The following is a 17,799-nucleotide window of genomic DNA, read 5'->3' as shown; positions in this document are numbered from 1 at the left end:
CCTTGTCTTTATCTATTTTTCATACCTGGAAAGATCCTAAAAGTAAATCCAGCCATGCTTCCATTGAAACCACAAAGCAATGACCCCTTTGTTCATAGCAAATCCACCCTTTTCTCTGTCTTAAAATTTATGATTTTTATGCAGGTTAAGGTTAGTTTAAAAACATTTAGGTGAAGTCTATTACCACAACTACTTCTACAACTACAACTAATAATAATAATAATGATAATAATAATATCAGTTTCTAGTTTCATTATCCTCCATCATTAACTGGTATTTATTCTTTTTTTTTTTTCTTCTTTTTTATTGCGCACAAATTTGAGTGGATGCAGTTTAATCAGTGGTAAAAAGAGTTTCGATGGCTGCACAATCAGCAGTCACGTTAATCTGCACAGCATCATCATCCTCATCAGAGCACGAGCAGCGTGTTTCCCCTCCACCCTGCAGGTGATGATGATGCTGCTGCTGTGGGCGGAGGCTTCCGCTCCTGATAATAGCCCGAGGACTCTGCTGGTCTCCAACTAGTCTGGGACTCAAACCAGCCTGACAATAAACTTTTCCACTGCAAAGACAAACTGGGAGACGACACAGAGGAGATCAGCCTCCCGGCAGGTGAGTCTCGTGTTTTTTACTTTACTTTAAAAGTGCGGCTGAAATATCGCGATGGACATTCAAACGGTTTTGTGACCTGATGGATTTAATTAATAGGAGTTTTGTCTCGTATGTTGGTGTAAAATTTGTCACGGCTAATGCCCACAGACACGTTTAACTGCATAAATATGCTATTAAAATATTGTAATTAAAATAAAGGGCGCTGATCCACAGGAATTAAAAAGAAAAATATCAGAGGTTGAAAAGTACAGTGGAAAACTGATTACTGAGTCAGCTGAAAAAGTCCCTCAAGGAGAAAAAGAGAGCCAACTTGGCTATATGATAGATAATTCAGCAGCACATACTTTATAACAATATAAGTATACAGTGGTGGAAAAAAGTTTTCGGACACCCCATGCATTTGTGAAATATTGCACTAAGAATCACTCTTAGGTCTTCAAGTGCAATTTCTTTTAGTACAGTCACAGCCAAAATACTAAATAAATCCTAAAAAACCCATTAAAAAATTAAAATTGATTGGTTCCATGAAAACACATAAGAAATTTTGAGTATTGGGTCATTTTGGTACCAGTGATGAAGGTCGTTCTTTTTATTAAAAGACACAATTTTTGTTGCCAAGCTTCGTGTCTACATAAAGCCAGCACATTTGAAGGTTCTTCAGACACAAAAATGGCTAAAACAAGGAACCTAACGCAGGAAACACGCCTGAAGATAAAGATTCTCAGCCAGGAAGGGTACAGCTGCCGCCAGATAGTCAGGAAGTGCAGATGCAGTCCTTCAGCAGTTGGATACACTCTGCAGAAATACAGACGAACCAACAGCTTGGAAGACAAACCAAGATCTGGGTGTCCAAGGGTTTCTTCAGCAAGAAATGACCGCATCCTGATCCGCATGTGCAGGCAAAACCGCCGAATGACATCACAGGAGCTTCAGCAGCAGTGGTCAAACCAAACTGGTGTCCAGTGTTCCACCCGCACTGTACGTGGCCGACTTTTAGATCATGGCTTAAGGTCCTACAAGGCTATCAGGAAGCCCCTGATCAATGAGAGACAGAGGTTAGCCCGGCGTCGTTGGGCCCAGGCACACAAGAACTGGACAGCCAGGAATTGGAAGAAGATTTTGTGGTCAGATGAGTCCAGTTTCCAGCTTTATCTTCCTCCTACTAATGTGAGGGTACGCAGAAGGCCAGGCGAAGCATTATCTCCAGCATGTACAGTACCTACTGTCAAGCATGGTGGAGGCAGTATCATGGTTTGGGGATGCATGAGTGCTGCTGGTGTTGGTCATCTCACTGTCTGTGATGGCACATTGAACTCTACCAAGTATTGTACCATTCTCGAAACCCACATGCTCCCTTCTGCGCGTGCACTGTTCCGTCGAGGTAAAAACTGGATGTTTCAACAAGATAATGCCCCTTGCCACACATCCAAGGCCAGTAGAACATGGCTGCAGGAGCACAGTATCTAGGTCTTAGAGTGGCCAGCTCAATCCCCAGACATGAGCCCCATTGAAAATCTGTGGTGGATTATCAAAAGGTCTGTTTCAAAGCATAAACCAAAGAATTTAGAAGAATTAAAAGCAGTAATTCAAGAAGAATGGGACAAGATTACCCCTCAACAGTGTGAAAGGCTCGTGGGGAACATGCCAGCCAGGATTAGAGCTCTACTACGTGCCAATGGCAGGACTACTAAATATTAATTTGATGATGTGATGGTTTATTTATTTTTTGTTCAGTTTTGAACACATTCTCTGTTATTTGTTGACTTTGATACCGACAATGTTGAGAACTGACATATTGAAACTGTCAAGAATTTAGTTTTGTTAGTTTTTCTTGTAAACAATAAACAAAAAAATATAATTTGTATTTGTTTGTATCTGTCTAATGCAGCCACACCTTTTGAAACACAGAAAAGATTTTTCCACAAATATTTCATGATAATATTTGAGATTGTGTAAAATTTTAAGGGTGTCCGAAAACTTTTTTCCACCACTGTAGTAAAGTCCTTTTTCACTGTAGTAATATGAGATAAATTATAGAAATTAAAACAGCATAAATTACAGCAACCATATATTTGAACATATCTTGCTTCAGGTATATTTTGTATGAAAACCAAACTTTTTATTATACTTTTAATATCACAAGGTATAAGTATATGCTATAACTCATACTTTATTGAAATAATTAAAACAGCCACAATGAAATAAACCAGAGAATGAGAATATTATAGGAATATGATGGCAAAAAGTCATAATTATTAATATGATCACATCACACCATGCTTTACTTAAAGAACATGATGTAATGAAGTGATAAAGATATAACATTTCTGCATTTGAATATATAAAAAACAAAGGGACCTATGTTATATAATTTTTGAGTTGTGTACTTACATTTTCCCAAATGTTTCCAACAATGCTCAGAAGTCGGGCAGCATGACAGCTCCCAAAGCTTATCCTAAAAATGGTTTCTGTCATTAAAGAAATAATGTTTATGATAAGTACGGGTTTAATTAGCTATTTGATGCGATTAAAAAAAGGGGTGTGACATTATGATTGACAGCTGTGTGTTTCAACTGGTGTGCTTGTGTTCAGTGGCTCTGTTCACGAGTGGGTAGGACAGGTTTATGGGTAGGAACTTGATACCACAGCTCAACTTCCCGAATGCTACTGCGCAAGTTCTGGCTCCAAAAGTGCAATATTTGGCTGTGATTTTTTTACAGTGGAAGGAGAGATACGTTGTTCATCGTTATATACAGTCTATAGATCAAACCCAGAGGAATCGGTAGTTTAATTCAAGAAATGGTGCGTTTCATTTGGTCGCCTGTCAGTGGTTTAACAGATAACCTTTACTGCGTTCTTTTGCCCTAACTTCTGATGAAACACGAGATACATCAGCTGAAACATCATTTAAAATCATATAGTGTTGCCAAATTTTACTCAGTAAATGCTTTCTGTCTGTGTTTATCAAAACACAAATCAGACAAGCCAGTTAAATGGTATAAGCTAGATAGCTAGCACCCCTGCAATCCCTTTGCCTCACTCCCCACCTAAAAGACTACCTCACTGGGAGGAGAGTGGGCTGCAACTCCAGAGATGGACCTTCAGTTCCGTGGTGGTAACTCATATTTAACCACTGCAATACCCAATTGCTGGTGGGGTCACAGCAAACTGGTGGCCAGTAGCAGCGCTGAGTGTAACCTGGGTAACGGCAGCAACAGAAAGTTTGCTGATCTGGTGGTGAGTTGGTCGGCTTAATTCGAGTTGCTACAGGGTACTAATGAAGGTCCATGACCCCCACCAGTCAGCTACCACCGCAAATAGAGTCTACTTCTGTGGGAAATACCGTTCAACACACGTATGACGTTAGTTTTAGTATGACTGTTTTTAATGATATCAGCACTTGACCTCATCACAATTTGTTAGCTACGCTTACTGTATGGATAAGTGTTAGACGACTCATCTAATGCTAATGGTAAGTTAGCAAATTAAGGTTAGCTATTTTGTAGCATGACATAGTATGATTGAATATAATGTTAAGAAAACTTTTATACATTTTCTTGTCTGTCATTATGATTCCTGCCAGAGCTGTGTCAGATAGATTTTCCATCTGCAATATGGTGGTTGTTTAACATGACGACACACTCCCACAGTCCCGTGCTGCTTCATCAAAGTCTCTTTTGTTGAGAGACCCTGAGCAGCAGAAAGTACATATTGTGTGTTTAAGTAAAGGGTAGTTATGTAATCCTGAATTTTACAGCAACAGTGTTAAAAGGGCTGTGTGTCTGGTTTCAAGGCCCCACACCCCCGTGGTCCACCCATATATGTCTTTTTATTTATTTGCATATTGGATTCCTCATCAGGGGTTAATGTAATTTTTGTTGGTTTGTGAAGTTTGGTGGCTCTGTGCAATGCCAACATAACCCAAGAGAGTATAACCATAGTGAGCACTCTGCTCAAGAAGTCAGTTTTCCTTGTTATAATTATTTTAAATCAATATTGACTCTGCTGCAAGTAGCAGGATTGATTCCTGCAAATAGAAATAAAGACAGTCCAGTGTCCTCTGGTGAGAAAATGTCACTGATGCTATTGTTCCCAACCATTTACACGAGTGAAACATTTTCATGCTGCCTGCACAGAGCTAATTTAAAACTGTGTGGAGACATTTTGATCTTCCAGAGACTTGTATGCATTCATACAGTCAACCCCAGCTGTCCTCTACCGACCTGCACACTCTGGTCAACAACAAACACAAACACCAGCCCCGATGTGGGACCCTCATACTACAGTCCTGTATCAAAGCAGCACTGGAAACAGAAAATACAGCTAGTTATTTCTAGAGAGCAGCTGACATGTGATGCCCTACTTCTACAAATGTCAATACATGCTTATATTTGCTAATTCCACCCAGAGCTTTGCAGCCTTTCATTCTCCATTATGTTACAAGCTTGGTCTACCACAGGAAATTAATATGCAACTATCATATGTTTAAGTCACTACAATACTAAACTAAATATCTTTGGGTTGGACAAAACACCATCTATAGACCAAATGATTAATTGATTTAACTGATGAGATAATTGGCAGAATTATCAATAATAGATTACCTGCAGGCCTAACGTCAACTTGCTCTTTCAAAAACACAACAGCAGGACCAACATGCAAACATGCTCCATGGTAGTCATTCTTCAGTCATGATGTTTAAGGGGTAAATTGATCTGGCAGAGACCGAGATATCCAGACCTTCAGTTTCTTGTGTGGACCACCTCCCCATTATGCAACTTGACACCCTCCCTGCCCTGGAAACGCCCACACTACACTATAGAATATCTGTTTGGCATGCAAGGACTTGCTTACTCGTGACATGATGCAAACTGGAGGAGTGAGTCTGAATACACTGAGCTACAAGGTTCTTATACAATCTATTAACAGCACGGTTGCAGGTGACATCAGGAACTTGTAATCATCGTCAAAACAGAAGGTCGAGGAAATGGGCAGACTTGGAGCTCGGGTCACCCAGCTAATTATCAATTTACTATTTATGGGGAGCACTACTTAGCCTGTGGAAACAGCTGTATAATGTCTGTGGTGACTCCAGAGGTATTTTGTTTTAGTCTGAGAAAACAGTCCCGGTGATGTTATAGTGATGTCATCAGGGTTAGGTAGGTCTCGGACTGGAGACTTAACTGGAAGTGGGGATGTGAGTTTGATTGTTCTTTCTTTACCTTACAAACAGAACTTGACAAATCAAGGAGATGTGGTGACCTGGATGTTTAACGTGATGGTAGGATCTAATGGAAAATGCAAGGTGACAGTGACCTTAACCTTTGACCTTTGACCACCAAATTCTCATCAGTTCATTTGTGAGTCCAAGTGGACGTTCGGGCCAAATTTGAAGAAATTCCCTTTCGTTGTTCTTGAGATACTACGTTTTCGAGAATGTGATGGACAAGGGCACAGTGACCCGGACCGTTGACCTTTGACCACCAAATTCTAATCAGTTCATTCTTGACTCAAAGTGGATGTTTGTGCCAAATTTGGAAAAATTCCTCAAGGTTTTCTTGAGATATCGACAACCCAAAAACATAATGTGGCCACGGCTATGAAGAGACTGATTGTCTTGAAGGAATCTCAGTCCACTGAGGGTTCTCGACTGAGGATTCAAACCCCTGACTTTCAAGAGACAACCCAACTAAAGTGCATTATAGGAAACGTAGGAACAAGTGTTTTTGTTGCATGACCCATGCTAGGGATTAAACGTCTGGATATCTTGACCTCTGTTGCTTCCATTTTTTTCTCACGAGACATTAAACTTTTTTAAAAGTGCAGTACTTAAGTACCCTTTAAAGATCAGTGTACAGCCCTGTTGCTTACTTCTATGATATGTTGCATGTTGACACAAAGTTTAAAGCTAGGGTAAGCAGAAATCTGGAAAAGGCAAGAAGACTGGCAGAACTTGAAAATAAACCCTCCTCCTGCAGCTCTCCACTCTCCATCCTCCGCTCTCCATCCTAAGCCCCTCCCACCAGAGGACCACAGACATATGCAAGTGCTTCATACAGTAATTCAGAGTTTCCCATACATTGATCTATTAAATCTTATTTCATTGTAGAGTCGGGGTTGTCCAGTAAATAGTAAATGGTGAATGGACTTATATAGTGAAATAAATTTTACACATGTTGCACACAACAGGAGATTGTCTGTGTTAAAAGCGTTCTCACCAACTGGAAATGCTCTACGTGGTTTATGTGATGGGTGGTGCTTGGGTAGATATGCAGGAGGCAGGAAATTACACAATGGTCACGTAGCCCATTTCTAATTTAGTCATAAACAACCAAGTCTTCCGCCATTCTTTGAATTCTCCTGACGATTTTGGCATTGGCCCTTACTGACAGCTCTTCCAGAATCTTCTTGTCTCTCCAGTAACACATTCTTGTTGGTGTCTTCATGTGAATGACTCTTCTCCCTGCCACACTGCCCACCCCAGTTTTTAATGAGCATGTTGACATTCTTTCATGAAAAATGTCGACCAAAGTTGCAGGGACTGTAAAGTTATTTGGGGCTAAATGTAATTTATAGAGGCATTAGAGATTGTAGATGGAAATATGAATAATTTTGTCTGTACATTTGCTTTTGTTGCAGGATTCATTTTACAAGCTGCCAAGCCACAACTTGGATTCATTGCCAAAGCTAAGAGATACTCCAACGGAACAAGGACCATTAATTTCAGGCTTTGGCTTGATAACTGCTTTATACTACACTATATGATAATGTGCAGATGACTGCAAATGATGATTTTGTTGCTCAGTTGAATACCACTGTTTGACACCCTAATAAACAGGTAAATTAGGCATCTTTGGACTTAAATTTGTGCAAATTTCAGTGATTTTCTGGACAAAACACACAGCTTTAGTTTAGTTCTGTTTAAGAGCTACAAAACTGCTCAAACATGGCCGCTGCTAGCATCATGGAAGCGGCAGACATCACTGTTGTAGTAATCTACTTCATCCTGGTGCTAGCTATTGGTTTCTTTGCCATGTGGAAAGCTAACAAGAGCACAGTGAGCGGGTACTTCCTTGCTGGTCGCTCCATGAATTGGGCGGCTATAGGAGCATCTCTATTCGTCAGCAACATAGGAAGCGAGCATTTCATTGGACTGGCTGGATCAGGTGCTGCTACTGGGTTAAGTGTGGCTGCATGGGAATTAAATGCTTTACTATTGCTCCAGTTGTTAGGCTGGATATTTATCCCTGTGTATATTCAGTCTGGAGTCTACACCATGCCGGAGTACCTGTCCAAACGGTTCGGCGGGAACAGACTAAAAGTGTACTTTGCAGCGTTATCACTCGTCCTGTACATCTTTACCAAGTTGTCTGTGGATCTCTATGCCGGGGCCTTGTTCATTCAGGAATCCTTAGGGTGGAACCTCTATCTGTCAATCATCATCCTCATCACCATGACAGCTGTGTTGACAGTCACTGGAGGTCTGGTTGCTGTCATCTACACGGATACAGTCCAGGCATTGCTCATGATCGCCGGAGCACTGTGCCTCACAGGCATCAGCCTCTTTAAAGTGGGAGGACTTGAAGGTCTGTATTGATCTGATTTATACATTAAAGTTAAATCACTTGTACCATGTAATCAATTAAACTATTCAGTATAATGTATGCTAAACCATGTCCTGGCATGTCATTTTAAGGTGTAAGGACCAAGTACATGCAGGCTACTCCGAACATCACTGCCATCATGCTTTCTTCACCCAACCTGACATATTCTGAATCTTGCTACCACCACCTCCACCCGAAGCCAGATGCCCTGAAGATACTTCGAGGCACGAGGGATCCAGACCTGCCTTGGCCTGGTTTCTTACTGGGCCAGACTCCTGCTTCTATTTGGTAACTGTCCAGTTCTTTTCACGTAGTTTCACTTCCTAACTGGTTCAATTCCATGTAGTTCTTTTATGTGTGTATGCCCCAAGAAGATTAATCTTAACCCACTTGGCCTTTCACAGAACAGCCTGCACAGAACAGCAGTAAAAATAGATTTATCAGATTGCCATGAATTTTTATGAACACATCCATGCTTTCCAGAAAGGCTCCATACGTTATAATTAAAGTTTATGGCGATCCATCCAATACTTGTTGAGATATTTCAGTTTGGACCAAAGTGCGGGACCGCCTAGCACTATGCCTGATCCCTACCCACAATACTAGCCTTTGGAGTCAGTACAGACAGCTCAGGTAATGGGAGGTGAACCAGTGTCCTTGCTATAATGCTACTTGATACTTTAAAGAGAACTTAATGTTAAGTCTATGCATTTTTCCCTTTGTGTTCCAGGTACTGGTGTGCTGATCAAGTAATTGTGCAACGTGTTCTGGCAGCAAAGAACATTGCCCATGCCAAAGGTTCTACTCTCATGGCTGGCTTTCTGAAAATACTTCCCATGTTCATTATTGTCATACCAGGTAAAACCATTAATTGCTTTTTAAGTAACTGACACCTAAAGTCCTGACTCACTAAATAACTGATTTACTTATCATTATGATTCCAGGGATGATTTCCAGGATCTTCTTTCCTGATGAGTTGGCCTGTATCAGCCCAGAGCACTGCATGGAAGTGTGTGGTTCTGCAACTGGCTGTAGCAACGTAGCTTACCCACGGCTCGTCATGTCTGTGATGCCCGTTGGTCTCCGCGGCCTAATGATGGCTGTCATGATCGCAGCTCTAATGAGCGACTTGGACTCCATCTTCAACTCAGCAAGCACCATATTCACATTGGATATTTACAAGATGATACGAAAGAAGGCGTCATCCAGGGAGTTGGTGATAGTCGGCAGGTTGTTTGTGGTTTTCATGGTGATCATCAGCATTGCCTGGGTGCCAGTTATTATTGAGATGCAGGGAGGCCAGATGTTCTATTACATCCAAGAAGTTACAGATTACCTGACTCCACCTGTAGCTGCTCTCTTCTTGCTTGGAGTCCTGTGGCATCGCTGCAATGAGACGGGTGCCTTTTGGGGCGGGTTAGTAGGGTTTACCCTTGGTGCGTTGCGTCTGATTTTGGCATTAGTCTACCGTGAGCCTCACTGCGACCAGCCTGACGAGCGGCCATCTTTCATCAAAGATGTTCATTTCATGTATGTGGCTGCCATCTTGTTTTGGGTGTCAGCTTTGGTGACTGCAGTTGTGAGTCTTTGCACTCCTCCACCCAGAAAAGAACAAATCAGAAGCACTACTCTGTGGGGGTTAAACAAGAGAAAGAAACTAAAACAACAAGAAAAAGAGAAAACTGGAGATGCTGACAATGCTTTGAAGCCTCTGAACCATGCAATCCTAAATGGAAACAGTTTGCTTTGTGAAAAAAAGTATCAAGACCTCCCAAACAAGATCAATGGGGTTGAGGCCAATCATGAAAATGCTAAACCAAGCAATGGTAATGCTGTCACAGCCAGTGACCTAGAAACACAACTTCCAATCCACAATGGTTGCACCTCACCAATTTTTGATCCTAAAATGGTAGAAGAGGGAGAAGGGAGAGGAGTTAGGGATGCAGAGGAGGAAGGCTGCCTTGGAGAAGGAGTGGAGGGTGGGAGGTGTATGAAGGCTTTAAAGTGGTTCTGTGGCTTCCAAGAGAAACCACTTGAAGCTCAGGTCATTAAAGTGCAGGAACAGGAGAAGATTGTGGATAAGCTTTTACATGAACCTCCACAAGCCAGAATCATCCTGAACACAGGACTGGTGATGATTTGCTCTGTTGGGATCTTCCTCTTTATCTATTTCTCCTTATAGGCTTGTTTAATTCCAAACTGTTGGACACTTTTGACCATAAACTACAAGCAGGGGTGTTCTGCAGATAAGCTATCCTTGAGTTTTTCTCTGAAGGGTTGCTTAAAGAAGAGCATGATGAACAGGAAAAATGTTCCTAAGAACATTTTGTTCATTGTCAAATTGCAAATTATGTGCAAATGGCCTCTTTTAATAGGGTTGAAAGTATTGTAGCAGTGTATGACCATACGAGTACAAATCAAACCTTCAAGAACATTTTTTTTGTCCCGCGTCTCAGGCTTCCTTCTGAATAGTTAATGAGGATGCTTAGATTAACATATCATTTCACTGTCCAATCAAGGAACCAGGGGGATGGGCCTACTTTGCTGCAAGTCTGTGGCAGCAACCAAATGACAGCTACAGTAGCTTGAAAACTAATCATACATCAACACCAGATCTCCGCATTGTATCTTGAATATGTTAATCTGAGCATCCCTACTGGCTATTCAGAAAGTATGAAACGCGGGACATGAATTCAAAAATTAAATCTGTATTTTTTTCAGTTTTTTTTTTTTTTTTTTTTTTTTTTTTACATATTCAACGTTTGATCAAAATGATTTACACATTCACACAATTGATGGAATATATATATAGTAAATACTTTCACATATTCAGATATGGCCATACACAGCTACAATACTTTTGACCCTACTTTCTTCCAGATCTGGATACACAGTTCATCATTTTTCCGTTTCTTTTACCTGCAAAATTGGATGTAGAACCCCAAGCAGATTTGAAATATGCTTAGAATTAGGCTGCGAAACCAACTCTTGAAAAGAGGTTTTGGTTGTTTTTTTTAAATAGTTTTTTGTTGTATTTTATGAAATTTATTTTTTACACTGTATATAAGGCGGTAGGTGTCAAGGGTTCAGTATGCTTCAAACAAACTAGCTCGTCAACTCTTGATATTTGCACAATGATAGTGGATAAAACCTTTTTCTTTGGAAAGAAACCTGACAACTTTATGAAATGACAAGCCATCAAGCATGGAATATCAGTTTGAAAGTTACTAAAATTAATGGAGGCAGCCGCCTCAATTCACATCAGAAAACCACTTTGAAGCATTCTCACTCCTTTTAGGAGACACTTGTTTTGAAGATAGTCTTTTATTGCTGTAGATAGTCTTTTTATTAGTTTCACTGTGTCATAATCAATCAATCAATCAACCAATCAATTTATTTGTCACATGACATCATACAAGGTACAGATCCCATGAAATGTAATCCCTGTCAGCTCCTTTAACTTGTGCATTGCAAGTCCCTTTTTGCCTCCTTTACTGGTGTTCTTACATTGTATGCTGCTGCTTAATAATTTTCCATGTTTCCAGACTGTAGCCATAAATCGTAGGCTGCAGTGTGTGTGTGTGTGTGTGTGTGTGTGTGTTGCAACATACCAGATGGTTATGGTAATCCATGGTTTCTGGTGGTAAAATTATCTAACTGTTTAGGGTACAGGTTGCTTTTGTTGTATTTCAAATGAAATCCACCACAGACTCAATGAATTCACTGATACATTGGTGACGTTAACATTGTTGTCATGGAATATGCACCAGACTGCATCATGTTATGCAGACTGTAGGGTGGCCTCAAACTGGCTTGACAATTTCTGGACCTTTTGCGCCACTATGGCCTTGCTTTGTAGGTTGTTTACATATTTTGACCTCAGCAAGAGGGCATTGTCATTCTTACCAGATACTGGCAGCAATTCCACTTTGTAGACACCTCTGAAAGGTATGTAGCAGTGATTCAGAGTGTTTTTATGGCTCTGCTCTGTTAATTGTCATGGCCGGAGGCAATATGTCTTTTAGGTTGTGCATGCGTCCTTTTCTCACGAATGCAATATCTCAAAAAAGCCAATTTCTTCAAATTTGGGACAAGTATGAAATGATTAGTTTCATATGGTCAAAAGTCTAGGTTACTGTGACCTCAGCTGTCTCATTCTCAGGAACGTGATATCTCAAGGAAATCTTCGGGTAATTTTTCCAAATTTGGAACAAACGTTTGCTTGGAGTCAAGGGTGAGCTGATTAGAATGTGGTAGTCGAAGGTTAAGATTACTGTGACCTTACGTCTGTCTCATTTCTGAACAGTATATCTCAAGATAGCCTTGTGGGAATTTCCTCAAATTTGGCAAAAATGTCCGCTTGAGATTAGAATTTGGTGGTCCCAGGTCAAAGGTCAAGATAACTGTGACCTCACAAAACATGATTTTGGCCATGACTCAGTAATTCATAAGCCAATTTTGACAAAATTTCACACAAATGTCTTATAGGATAAAATTATGAAATGATATATCCAAAAGGACAAAGGTCAACTTCACTGTGGCATCATCATGTTCTGCAAAGACACTTGCCTGGCCATTACTTAATGTCATAACTCAGGAACAGAAGGGGCGGCGTTTGGACGCATACTTAATTGGTGACACTAATCTCGGGTGTCCAATGTGGAACTGTGCAAATAGTATAGATCTTCTGTGCTGCCGGGGGGGAAGATGTGGCACAAGGTGAGCAGGAAAGGGACAGCATTTCAATATTCCTATTGTCACACTAATCCTTATTCATCAGAAAGCACATGCCTCCTCCTTTTTTTTTAATGCCAGAGTGCTCTGTTCTCCCGGATCAGATATTGGAAAAAGAGTCACCCGATTGAATGGCGCTGTCTGGTGTTACAGGATTTAGCCAAGTTTTGGTGAAACAAAGGACATTGCAGTTCCTGATATCCTGTCAGAAACGGATGTAGGCCTGGAGGTTATCCAGTTTCTTATCCAATGCCTGTATATTGGTTAGCAGGATGTTAGGCAGAGAAGATGTCTAAGGCTGCGACCCCAGGCGGTGTTTATGTGGATATGTAGATATGGATATAGAGATGGTCATACTTGTTTGTGTGGTCATAATTGTAGCTTTTGCCCATCTTCTCCACCTCTTTCCTCTGTGTTTACTCTGATGTTTACATGGTAAAACCTCAGTCAGGTAGCAGAGTCGACAGGAGGACCGTAGTGAGTTGACTTCCCCATCCTGTAACCATACGTCATCACTGTTCAATCCAGATCACAAAAAGCACAAACAATATTTGTAAAATACATGTAAGAGCATAAAATTGCATAAATTTAGCGGAGCTGACGTAGAGGCGACTGGAAAGGTCCATACCACTGACTGAAATTAAGTCTTCCTCATTCTAAATGGGACGATCTGGAACCCTCTCAACAGTACAGAGGTCCACAAACTCCTGACTTCAGGAGATGAGTGCCGATGTTTGGTGGCAGTACGGCACCAAAAATAGGCGTCATGGTGATGGTAGTTATTTACATTCATCCATGAATTTGGAAAACTCCTGGGAATACTTCAGCACCCCACCATCTACCATCTGCTGTGACTAAACATGCACTTCATCAACATTAACAATCATCATTCCATTGCTTTGACTAGACAATCCACTTGTTAGAAATGCAGCTCAAGGCTGACTAGTAAGGGATCCATTCAGGTAGAAGTTACTCAGGGGCTTTGGTGTTGGTTTCTTCACATAGTATCGATTAGTGGGGAATGCACAAGAGTTTATAAAGCAATATTGCCAAGTGCAACTTTTCTATTTTTTGTACGTCATCTGTTGAATCTCCTTTTGCTGTGGTATGTACACATAAACTAGGTGCCTTACACCTATATAACACCACTGTGCAAAACAACACTGTGTCTGTATAACACTTTGGGGTTTTTCAGGAGAATGTACTGTTACTTGGCAGTCATTTTTAATACATTGGATTGTTATTATAACACATGAACATGATACTGTATGTGCTAGTCCTCAAAGTGTTGAAAAGTAACCAATATTTTTAAAGCTGTCTAAAGGGATATGTTGGGAAAATAAGCATTTAATGAGATCTTGTCTTTTTACTTTTCTGCACCTGTTATAGAACTCAAGGGCTTCCTCCACTGAAATGGTTAAAATGTTTTATGAACGTAGTTGTCAATGATGGTGTTATTGTGTTTATTTGTAAGAACTGATGTTAAGCCTGATTTCAGATGTGAAGGAGAGGACCACCTCTCCTGAATCAATTTGGTGAATATAATTGCAATATTGTAATTATTTACCACTGAATGATGTTTAAAACCTAATCTTTGCAATAGAAATTGAGTCCAAATAACTTGAGTGGTGTCTCTTAATGTGGCTATTGTGTGAGTTTCCATTAAAGTTTTACTGGCTGTAAAATGCTCGTACAAGTTTATTGTGGGACTCATTTTTGAGGATGTCGTGACATTAGAGATATGCTACATATCACAGAAGTAATCGCTGCTGCACTTGACACCATTCTTCACTTGTAGGTTGTAAAACACCTAACCAAACTGGTCATTCTGGTCTATTTAAAGGCCTCCACCAGGATCAGTACATGAAGGTTGTTACATGTTAACTGTTCACAAACTACACACTATGACTTGTGGGCTTTCTCCGGACTGACATGCTTGGCAGAGAATTAAATCAATAAACTGTGAATTTTTGTTGATGTATTATGACTGCTGGTTTATTTTTTTGTAAGTGGGGCATCCAGTGGCACAAAGGTCCCAGGAAGACAGATTCCAAACAAGCTTATCATTGACACAATCTCTGCCATCGAATATACAAAAAAAACACCCACCCATCTGTTCGTTTATACATCCGTACGTCAGTCCCATTCTTGTAAACGCAATATGAACGCCTCAAGGAAATTTCTTCATATTTGGCACAAACGTTCACATGTACTTAATGATGAACTAATTAGATTTTGGTGATCAAAGGTAAATGTCGCTGTGATCTTGCATCTGTCTCATTCTTATTAACACAATTTCTCAATAAGGCCTTGAGGGAATTTTACAAAAATTTGGCTCAAATGAAGTCCAAGTGAAGTCACGTGTCACTGGTGTTGAAATCCAAGGCGACTAAAAAGTCTTCTTTGATTTTGTTAAGTCCAGTCTAAAATCATCACATTTGTGACTTGAGTCCAAGTCATATGACTCGAGTTTAGTGCTAATTAGCAAATGTTGGTACGCTATCACACTTAACTAAGACAGTGATATTGATATGATGGTTTATGAGCAAGATTTTTTCTTTTTGGGGGGCCAAACTACTAATTCTAAGGTCAAGAAATAACTTTTGGTGATAACCCTCAACATTTCGTGATTATTTTGCAGACATTTTGATAGCAATTAATAGTCTGCAGATCTGCTTACTATGAACATTTGGCCAATATGTTGATTAATAAGACAATCTTAAACAGGAGGATTTCCTGGTTGCATCACCAGTTGCTCTTGCCCGGACCCATTGGTGTTCCTGTTACCTAGCAACCAGTTGTGCTCGATGAAAGGAGTAAGCTAGTTAGTTAGTTAGCCCTAAATCATGGACACAGAGATTATTATATATATATTTGTTTTTATTTAATACTTGAGGAGATGATTCGCCGCTGGAGAATTCATCATTTGATATATTTCCCTTTGATGGCGGACAGTTTTCGGGTAAACTTATCAAATTAAGATTGTTTAAGCTGTGTGCTTTTAGCTAACAGTAATGTTAACAACAGTCAACCGTTTGCTAGTTAACAACTGTTAGTTAACTTCACTTAATATACAGTACAGGCCAAAAGTTTGGACACACCTTCTCATTCAATGCGTTTTCTTTATTTTCATGACTATTTACATTGTAGATTCTCACTGAAGGCATCAAAACTATGAATGAACACATGTGGAGTTATGTACTTAACAAAAAAAGGTGAAATAACTGAAAACATGTTTTATATTCTAGTTTCTTCAAAATAGCCACCCTTTGCTCTGATTACTGCTTTGCACACTCTTGGCATTCTCTCCATGAGCTTCAAGAGGTAGTCACCTGAAATGGTTTCCACTTCACAGGTGTGCCTTATCAGGGTTAATTAGTGGAATTTCTTGCTTTATCAATGGGGTTGGGACCATCAGTTGTGTTGTGCAGAAGTCAGGTTAATACACAGCCGACAGCCCTATTGGACAACTGTTAAAATTCATATTATGGCAAGAACCAATCAGCTAACTAAAGAAAAACGAGTGGCCATCATTACTTTAAGAAATGAAGGTCAGTCAGTCTGGAAAATTGCAAAAACTTTAAATGTGTCCCCAAGTGGAGTCGCAAAAACCATCAAGCGCTACAACGAAACTGGCACACATGAGGACCGACCCAGGAAAGGAAGACCAAGAGTCACCTCCGCTTCTGAGGATAAGTTCATCCGAGTCACCAGCCTCAGAAATCGCAAGTTAACAGCAGCTCAGATCAGAGACCAGATGAATGCCACACAGAGTTCTAGCAGCAGACCCATCTCTAGAACAACTGTTCTAGAGATGGGTCTGAAGAGGAGACTGCGCGAATCAGGCCTTCATGGTCAAATAGCTGCTAGGAAACCACTGCTAAGGAGAGGCAACAAGCAGAAGAGATTTGTTTGGGCCAAGAAACACCAGGAATGGACATTAGACCAGTGGAAATCTGTGCTTTGGTCTGATGAGTCCAAATTTGAGATCTTTGGTTCCAACCACCGTGTCTTTGTGAGATGCAGAAAAGGTGAACGGATGGATTCCACATGCCTGGTTCCCACTGTGAAGCATGGAGGAGGAGGTGTGATGGTGTGGGGGTGTTTTGCTGGTGACACTGTTGGGGATTTATTCAAAATTGAAGGCACACTGAACCAGCATGGCTACCACAGCATCCTGCAGCGACATGCCATCCCATCCGCTTTGCGTTTAGTTGGACGATCATTTATTTTTCAACAGGACAATGACCCCAAACACACCTCCAGGCTGTGTAAGGGCTATTTGACCAAGAAGGAGAGTGATGGAGTGCTGTGGCAGATGACCTGGCCTCCACAGTCACCGGACCTGAACCCAATCGAGATGGTTTGGGGTGAGCTGGACCGCAGAGTGAAGGCAAAGGGGCCAACAAGTGCTAAACACCTCTGGGAACTCCTTCAAGACTGTTGGAAAACCATTTCAGGTGACTACCTCTTGAAGCTCATGGAGAGAATGCCAAGAGTGTGCAAAGCAGTAATCAGAGCAAAGGGTGGCTATTTTGAAGAAACTAGAATATAAAACATGTTTTCAGTTATTTCACCTTTTTTTGTTAAGTACATAACTCCACATGTGTTCATTCATAGTTTTGATGCCTTCAGTGAGAATCTACAATGTAAATAGTCATGAAAATAAAGAAAACGCATTGAATGAGAAGGTGTGTCCAAACTTTTGGCCTGTACTGTATAATCGTCCCCAGCGCACAATGCATTTTGGGAGAGGCTGGCCCACAAAGGATTCATCCGTTGCATCCTCCAAATTCTTGGAAAGATGGCTGCATTTCTCGGCCACATTTGAAGGAGCCTTCGAAATGGG

The 17,799-nt window shown here is 40.7% G+C and overlaps 1 protein-coding gene across 1 annotated transcript; it reads left to right on the top strand.

The window, feature by feature from the left end:
• Window positions 1-321: 321 nt before the first annotated feature.
• On the top strand, window positions 322-10,472 carry LOC117256044 (sodium/myo-inositol cotransporter-like). The gene is made up of 5 exons (XM_033625338.2): window positions 322-612; window positions 7,252-8,198; window positions 8,309-8,504; window positions 8,947-9,074; window positions 9,161-10,472. Exons 2-5 carry the CDS (start codon window positions 7,559-7,561, stop codon window positions 10,396-10,398), a joined length of 2,202 nt encoding a protein of 733 aa, XP_033481229.2. The 5' UTR covers window positions 322-612; window positions 7,252-7,558; the 3' UTR covers window positions 10,399-10,472.
• The last annotated feature ends 7,327 nt before the right edge of the window (window positions 10,473-17,799 follow it).

This window comes from Epinephelus lanceolatus, chromosome 24, assembly GCF_041903045.1.
Source record: "Epinephelus lanceolatus isolate andai-2023 chromosome 24, ASM4190304v1, whole genome shotgun sequence".
NCBI lineage: Eukaryota > Metazoa > Chordata > Actinopteri > Perciformes > Serranidae > Epinephelus > Epinephelus lanceolatus.
This window is presented reverse-complemented; position numbering and strand designations above follow the sequence as displayed.